This window comes from Crassostrea angulata, chromosome 3, assembly GCF_025612915.1.
Source record: "Crassostrea angulata isolate pt1a10 chromosome 3, ASM2561291v2, whole genome shotgun sequence".
Lineage (NCBI taxonomy): Eukaryota > Metazoa > Mollusca > Bivalvia > Ostreida > Ostreidae > Magallana > Magallana angulata.
In genome coordinates this window covers 49,541,794-49,550,989 of record NC_069113.1, presented here as the reverse complement: position 1 = coordinate 49,550,989, position 9,196 = coordinate 49,541,794, and the positions used below count along the sequence as shown (strand labels likewise).

Below are 9,196 nucleotides of genomic sequence, written 5' to 3'. Positions count from 1 at the left end.
AATAAAGCAACTTTTAACACACCATAGATATATGCTTTGTCATACAAGTATACACTGGGCAAATGTCTAATAAACTTATTCAAGCATTTACTGTTTTTACCATTTTAAAAGTTTGTTTGATTCTTAATTTTTTTTAAGGGAATCTGAATCAAACGTTTGTTCCGTACAGTATGATAATTATTATGTCTACTTAATGTATAACAGCATACACAGATTTAAAACAACCCCAATTTAATTTATCCTTTACTTATTTAAATTATCATGGAACATTATTAATTATTACATAGACATATACAAATGAACCCATTATACGAAGGATACACAATTATCAGTTATCAAAATATTTTGCAGTGCATTGCAATGAAATTAAATTCTTTTCTGAGAAAAGCAATTGAACTATGTATTGTACTTTACACTTGCCATAATCATGATACATGTTATTTTGTTCATATCAGTTAAATGCCATTCAAGCACAGTGTCAATCTCGTATGTGTTATCTTTTATCGCCGCCATTTTAACACGTTACATATAGTTTTTATCCTATCGAATTGGTGTGAACCAGTTTCTTAGGTTTTGAGTTTAATAGACATTTTACATTCTAGGTTTGTAACTGTATTGTGATCCTTGATTTTTCTTGTTATTTTTCAATGACAATTAGTATTTTTTAAATTGAAATTTTAGGAATCATGTGTCATAATTATTTTTAGCAAACTGATAAGGATGATAAAAATGCTGTAAAAACCTGACAACAGAGCAGTGTAAGTTTAACTGGATCAGGCGGAAGGGAAGGTAGACTGCCTGTTTTGCAGTTCTATGGATAAACTGTAAGTTGTTACAAATATAATACGAACTTGTACCCATGAATTTCGTTGTTTTGATTTTATCAATTTTTGAATATTTTCCTGGTGCTATCAATTGCACAACTACATGTATACTTGTTCCTCCATGGTATAGCATTGACGTCTGAAGTGTTAACGTTTAAGTAGAGGCACTCATATGTTCTCCGATTATTTCAACATGTATTACTTTATTGATAAGAAAACCCACAGTCTCTTATATTATGTAAAAATTTCCCTGATAGATTTTTTTCACATACATTTCGTATAAAGACTACTAAGCTTGTGACATGTACCCCTTCTTACTAAGTCTTAAATTATACATGATAGCAAAATGTATAAAGCAATGACATATCTTTCGGATTTTCCACAATTCATTGAGATTTTTTTAACCAATGTCAGTTATTTGTTTCTTAAAATGATTATAAATTCCTTGTAAATTGTGACCTAAACACAATTGTACGGAGAAAAATAAAATTTCTTCGCAAACCAGGTGAAAGTTATTTCATCAGATGTCTTTGAACTACCTCGGTATTGGATTAAATTTATTACTTTATAAATATTTTGATTTCAATTTATAGTTAACTTTACTTTTAAATAGATTGCAGAAACTTTCTAAAATGTTCGGCAACAAGAAAAACAAAACAACAGCCATTGTGATCGGTGCTGGCATGAGGGGATATGGTTATTCTTATTACCAAAGGATAAAACCAGACAGGTTCCGGGTACATTTAATTTGTGAACTTAACGAATGTTAATTATTCAAAACGTACTTTATTCTACTGTATTACCAAGGTATAAATGAAAGCAGTAATAACCAAATATAACAAATGAAAGGACATTTTGTTATTGGGTCTTGAAAAAAAGCCCAAATTTCAGGTATCATGCTCAAGTTGGTGCTTCATTCTATAAGAACATTAGTATTACTTGTACAGTGAACTCAATTTAATTAAACTTTCGTGTGGGATACTACAAAACATGTTATAATTATATACGTGAATACATGATAGTGTTGAACTTGGCGTTGCATGTACTATGTCTGAATCTTTTCACAGGTTTGATTTACATGTACATGAGATGTACGTCAAAGTGATTGTTGCAAACTATTATTAATTATTTTAATCGTGTTGTGAAAGATTTATTCTTTATTTTTTTGGACACCGAAATAGAAAATAAAACAAATAACATGAATCGTTTATATAAAACTATATATTATGTACAATTGGCCTACATTATTCTGGTGGGATCCACAGGTCATTGCAGTAGCAGACCCCAAAAAATACCAAAGAGAGAAGCTGCAGACTCTCTGTGGCATTTCCGACGACATGGCGTTTAAAGGTATTATTTTTTCCAGCGACTGATTAAAGAATCTATTTATGATTTATACATTCACTCAAAAAAATTATTTAAATTTGAAGGAGTAAATGGTGTGCATTATGTTTTGTTATATAAAAAGTGCGCTTTAATTCAACGCATCAATTTACTTTTTAGTATGCGAGTTTTATAATAAATGAAATATCGAAAGGACACTCTTAATTAAAGGGGCGTGGTCACGATTTGGGTCGAAAATGATTTTTTTTAATTTTTATGTTTACAATGCTTTAGTTAGGCATCTTTAATAAGCAACCAAAATTTGAGTGTCATTCGCTGAGTTATAAGCGAGTTACTTTGCAATGTAAACAAAACTTTTTTTTTACATTTTGAATGTTGGAGTGAAAATTCAAGTTTTATACTTAAAATGAATGTGTTAAACGTTAGAACCTATTTATTTATGCTTAAAATGAATAAGGAGATAGACTTATCAGCTTAAAAAAAGATTTATTACTGGTATATTGAACCTAGGAAAAATAAACAAGGGCACGAGCCTTGTTTACATGACAGAAAATTGTGAGCGTTGTATATCGCTTAAAACTCTACAACGGGCTCTCAAATTTAATTTAATTATTAGAAATGCATTTCTAAAGAATTTGACCACAATCGTGACCATGTCCTTTTAATATTTTGTACATAATGCTTACAAGTGCAAACTGCCAGTCTGCGGGCAGTTTTTTCTCCATCGAAATGCCTCTTGATCATCTGTGTAATTTTGTGCTTTGCGGCCATCAGATTGGAGGGAAGTGGTAGAGAGGGAGAAGTTTGCTGAATGTGTGATAATCTGTACCCAAGACAAGCTACACAAGGTACCTAGTACACTGTGTGAAAGCTAGTATGACGCAGCCTACCTCGGTCAAAGAGTAATGATAGGCCTTTTGTCGGTGTAATAAGTCTTAAATGCATAAAGACATGTTCGAACACCTTGTAAATGGACATATTATTGAACGATTTAGCTATGTAATACGATATAACATATCTTTGGACATTTTAAGATATAGATAATCAAATAAGTCAATAAAATCAGAAACTATATATATATATATTTATATGCTTGCACCTCTTGAATTTCTTTGCAATTGACTGAATTTCGAGTTTTCATTCATTCATATCAGTTGCAATGCTTCTTTGCTTGGAGACGGGATGGCTTAATTTGTCGTTTGAAGCAATCTAACTTTACATTTTGTAATCAATATAGGAACCAACAGTGGCGTTTGCCAAGAAAGGGTACCACATATTATTGGAAAAACCAATGGCGGTTAGTTATACCTTAAAAAATATAATTAATTTTCTTCTTGTATATCAAACAGAGTACACGGATAACTATGCAACTCACTGTTGTCACTTTTTTTTAAGGATTCAGTATAAAAATGTCAATGCTATGCTGCACTCTAGTAGTAACGTACCTAGTACTCTCAACTAATTGATGTACTAACATGTTAATGTATATTAAAAGAGTAATGATTAAATTTGATGCATTAATTGTTATTAAGTTTTATATGGTAAGCGATTGATTCTCTTTATACAGCTAACTCCCGACGCTGAAAAAAACATTTGATATATTTTCTGTCACCATGTTTATGATATATGCAAATCTCCAACAATCAAAAGCAAGCTTAACCTCTTGGTTAAAAGGATATCGATGATGAACATGTATGTGCAGTCCAATTAAAACCACGCCCTACTCCTCACACTCGTCTGACGAGTTTTCAAAAGAAGGCGTGGTTTTAATCAGACTGATGTATGTGCTAAGTTTGCAAATACTTCTCTATACCTATTTAAAAAAAAAACCCAGAAAAATCAGGATACATTAAAAGTTATATAATTTCTTTATAACTAACAGTAATGTATTAACCAAAAACTCAATTCTGTTGTAATATAATAAAAATGCCGGATGATCGTAACCAATATACGGCTATATTTACCTCTTTTGAAAAATATAATATTATAAATATAATCATAGAGAGATGCTTGAATTTTAGAGCTAAAATATTGGTATTTATTCTTTACTTACTGTTTGTTAATAGCCAGAAGTATACAATGTTAAAGGTTAGACAAATCTGTTAGGTCATTTGTTGATTACCTTTCTTCCTTAACACGCTAAAATTATAGAACTTACAGAAGAAACTCTGTTATTAATAATATCTGTGTTTACAGACTACAGAGGAGGACTGTCGGGAGATTGTCCGAGTCTGCAAAGAAAACAATGTCTTCTTGACGGTCTGCCATGTTCTCCGATACACGCCCTGGGTCAGGAAAATCAAGGAACTGATAGACAGCGGGGCCATTGGAGACGTGGTCAATATTCAACATCTAGAACCTGTAAGTCCTATACGTATTTATTGTAAGTAATTACCTGTAATTGTTTACGCCTCATTGTCAATATCCAGATTCTAGACCATTTATTTTAAGTATCAGAACATGGGGTCTTTCTTGCATTATCATATTTGTTCACTTTGCTGACGTATAATTCAGATAATAAGCAAATAGGTGAATTCTGTTTATATTATAATACAAACCTAATACCAATTGAGTAACCAATCTTTCTATGATAATATCAATACATTCTATGGCAATTGCGATTTCTGTATTCAAAATACCAAATTTATAACGAATTATGAATGAAATTATGAAATCATGAAAATACACCTGTAAGTTTATGAATTCAAAAGGAGATACTTTACATTAATCATCTTATTTAACATACAGTACTAATGTCTACTTAATTTAATCAAATTATCTCTGTAACCGTGAATGAACAATTGTTTATTATTTAAAATGAGGAACGTACTTGTACTCAACTCACAACTGCCGGGTGTCTGTTTGAATAGTGCATTTTTTTAAGATATATATTTTAATGAAATCGATATGATTTATACAGTTAGTAACTGTACTCCAGGTTATTATCGCATCATGCTTTTATGCCCGATTAAACTTGTATAAGATTTGCTTATTTTAAACTTGTCTTGAAATTGCTGAGTGAAGATGATTATCTACCGTTTTTATTAATTGTTCAAATTCTTAACAAATGCGAAACTGTTACAATTTTCAGATAGAAAATGCTACTGGTCGTGTTTATTAAACATCAAGCACAAGAAGACTCGAGAATGTTCTTCTATCAATTTTGAATTAGTTTAAACATTTGCCTTTTTATATCAAAGACAAAGAGTGTATTTACTATTCTGGCTTATACTGCAGTAACGCTGACTTGATGCGATCGAATAATTATTATATTCAGGGTAGCACTATTAAAGATTCATTTTTTTCTGTTATAGGTAGGATACTGGCATTTTGCCCATTCCTACGTGAGAGGAAATTGGCACAATGAAAGCGAGAGTTCTCCATCCTTACTGGCTAAATGTTGCCATGACGTCGACCTCGTGTGTCATTGGATGGGAGAAAGGAAGTGCCAGAGAGTGTCCTCTTTTGGACATCTGAGTCATTTTAACAAGGAAAATAAAGTACGTAACAACACAGCGATAAATTTCACAAAATTAACATATGGCACGGATACAGTCAAAACAGTTTGGCGAATGCATAAAATCATACATGATTCATGTATAGATGTAAGAATCATCTGTATAATGTTAAATTTTTATTATGTTTGTTGCTACATTGTATGTTTTCAGCCAAAGAAGGCAGCCAACAGGTGCTTGGAATGTCCAAAGGAATTGGAGTCCAAGTGTCCCTACTCAGCAAAGAAAATTTACATTGAAGATGGCATTAAAGCTGTAAGTCTGCATGTCGTTGGACAGTGTTTGAATACAGAGTGTTAACGATTGGAAGTAAAATCTGTTTAAGGTCAACTTTCATCTAACATTTGACATAAATTATAATTTAAACACCTATTTGATAATGGATTTTACAAACTTTTTATTGCTACTAGTCAAACACGGGTTGGCCTGTATTTGTACTAACAGCAGGACCCCCTGACATAGAAAACGTGACGGAAGCCCTACGGACTGGGCCGTATGGACGATGTGTTTATGACATGGATAATGACGTCATGTCACAACAGGTAGACCAAATGATTTCAAATTTAGTTATGATGAAATTAATTAATTCAAGGTAAATGATAAAGTGGTGCATGTTTGTTGTTATTTTTCTTAATTAAAAAAAATAGCATATCCATCTTTGCAGCCAGTAATAATGTAGATACATCGAGGTGCACGTTTTATGTAAATGTTCAAATATGATATAAATATATTTATCACTATGAATCATTGAAGGTAGTTAACATGCAGTTCACTGTTGGGGCCACAGCTTCATTGTCAATGATAGGGTTCACAGGATCAGTGTGTACAAGGGAAGTCAATGTGTTTGGAACAAAGGTAAGAGTTTGCTCCCAGTCCTATTTGATTCAGTTTATTTAAAGCTTTTTGTTCAATGTATGTACAATAAAATTTTCATTTTTTAGGGTGAGATCAGATATAAAGATGGGGATGAGAGTGTTTCGCAAGTTGACTTTACAACAAGACGAAGGTGTACGTATCTTTTTACAGTCTTGGTAAATTGCAAATCTTTGAGACAATTACATACATGTATTTCATTCTTATACAATATACTTCTAATATAGCATTTAGATTTTTCAAAAATGATAACACACAAATGCATTGGTACCTCAAAGATAAAGGTATCCAACAAGTCAGTGGGAGAGTCCATGGTTACCAGGGACCAGGAAGTCAGTGTCTCCACAATATTTATAGGTGTGGATATTTGCTATCACAAAACAACCCGATTTATTTCGTATTTCAGAAAACATTAATATATACTTAGTCTCAAAATTTTACTCTTTGCTATCTAATCAAGGCTTTATGTAGAAAAGTTTAAGAAAACTTATATTGATCCACAGGTATAAAATGTTTCATCGTGAGTTATACGATTTGAAACATATCTTATCAAATTCACATCAGACGAAAATGATCAAAGCTTTTTAGGGTCTTACATGTATAGTTATTTCTAATGTGGTTTATAAAGGTATAAAAGATATAGATAGAGAGGAAATGAGGAAATTTGAATTAGACGTAATGAATATCTCGGAAGAGAGAGAGAGAGAGAGAGAGAGAGAGAGAGAGAGAGAGAGAGAGAGAGAGAGCATGATTTCTATACGAAGTTGATTAAAGCTAATGCATGTTTATTTGTCAACAGACAAACATAAACTTGAGAGCAAAAGTGGACCACTCTCAGGGCATGGGGGTGGAGACCAGGTTCTGATAGAGAGCTTTGTGAGTGCCATCTATGTAAGTTGTGCTTCTGTTATACTTATATCAAATTTAGAATATTTAGAATATTCTGAGTGCAGTTTATACAACCGCTGTATCTATGATACGTGGGCTGTTTGCATTCTCCAGTGGAGAACGTTTACGATTCCATATATTTAATGATGGTTCTTTTACTATCATCTCTTTAGGAAAACTCTTAGACTGCATGCCACTAATCTAGCGGCGTGTCTATTAAACTTTTGTTTAATTACGGTCCTCTGTGTATTTAACTAGTAGTTCAGTTGATTGATTCCTTGTGTCAAAACACGTTAAAAATGACGCGGTTTCAAGCGAAATATGCACCGACTGCGTAGTATTAGCTCATAAGCCAGTCAAATCTTGTTGATTTCAAAGAAGAATGGCTAGCAGTGAAATGGACAGGCTTACGTCACATTGCAGTTTGACACAACTACCCAAAGTCCAAGCTCCTTGTTAAAATGGTTCTAATTCTATTCACCACTAAGATAAGAGTCTGGTTTCGGTTTTAGGTAATTGTAACTGTATACATTTTGTCTTCCTACTATATGTCTTCTCGTTTTTTCAAAGTCTGTAAATCGAACTTTCCACTGTTGTTTGATTGTCAGGAAAGATCGATTGATTTAAAAAGCATTTCTCGATTTCAAACTCAACGGCATCAATTCTAAGTACCAAGGTTACCGTTGTTAAGTATTATGGTGTTGGTTGGATCAACGTATATTCCTTTAAGTTGCACAATTGTATGTGGAGTTGCGCAATTGTATGTGGAGATGATTGTTGCCTGAGAATTTCGAGGAATTGTAACTTTGATATTAGTTTTCGAAAATGCTTTAGAATACTGGCTTTTTGTCATCAACCTTTTATGGTTTATAAATGTTTAGGCATTTGAAAAGAAGGTATGTCATGTATTCAGATCTATAGCAGATTGAGAGGCAGTGTTCTTGACTTTTCGAGACTTCTTTGCTGCAAGTAATCTTGAAAGATATTTAGAAAACACTTGAAAGTATAAAATAAGATATGTTCTCAATATTAAATACTTGCAATCAATTTGTGTTTAAATGAATTAAAATGATATTTTTAAATTACTAGTATATATGGCATTTCATAAATTTCGTTTTTATTACAAAACAATATTTGTTTACTTTTACTATAATCTTTTTTTGAAGCATAAAGACTTCTCCAAAATCGACACGGGAGCAGACGAGACACTGGCCAGCCATCTTGTTGTGTTTGCTGCAGAGAAAGCCCGCAAAGAAAATCGTGTTGTAACCATCAATGAAGACATGTCGTTCGAATGACGTCATTATTAATAGTGCCCTATAAATTGTTAAGAAAACACATGTACATAATGAAAATTATTTAAAGAATGGTTATAACTTTTGTAGACATTATACTGCATTCGAAGTAGTGCAGAGTTTATATGACTGTCTAAAAATGTCTTCGAGTTTATTTTATAGGGACTTTTACAAGTTAACTAAGTATTGTATACATAACCAGGAAAAAACAAGCACTAAAATATGAATTTTTAATAAAACAAAACAATAAATATATCTACAGTTGTTTTGTTTTTCATACAAGTTTTGTTATTGCAGTCAATGAAAGTCAGGTATTATTGACCATAATGAATTACAACAGAGCATTCGTATCATACAACTCCTTATCAAACGTTGACACCGGACTAATGATATAATTAACAACTAAATTTATCATCGCTTTACATATATAACATGTCCTTCTTCAATTAGATTGTAC

General features: G+C 32.1%; 1 protein-coding gene across 3 annotated transcripts; it reads left to right on the top strand.

Moving 5' to 3' along the window:
- Positions 1-314: 314 nt before the first annotated feature.
- Positions 315-8,994, top strand: LOC128176294 (putative oxidoreductase YteT). Of its 3 annotated transcripts, XM_052842538.1 has the most exons (14): positions 368-602; positions 708-824; positions 1,438-1,561; positions 2,090-2,174; positions 2,943-3,016; positions 3,406-3,465; positions 4,365-4,529; positions 5,483-5,668; positions 5,837-5,938; positions 6,094-6,225; positions 6,437-6,538; positions 6,625-6,691; positions 7,356-7,447; positions 8,611-8,994. In XM_052842538.1, the coding sequence occupies exons 2-14, from the start codon at positions 814-816 to the stop codon at positions 8,740-8,742; spliced, it is 1,332 nt and encodes a 443-aa protein (XP_052698498.1). In that variant the 5' UTR covers positions 368-602; positions 708-813; the 3' UTR covers positions 8,743-8,994. The 3 variants fall into 3 exon arrangements, with proteins under 3 accessions (XP_052698497.1, XP_052698496.1, XP_052698498.1); XM_052842537.1 differs by having other exon boundaries at positions 315-602; positions 5,483-5,938; positions 6,625-6,714; positions 8,611-8,747; XM_052842536.1 differs by having other exon boundaries at positions 334-602; positions 5,483-5,938.
- The last annotated feature ends 202 nt before the right edge of the window (positions 8,995-9,196 follow it).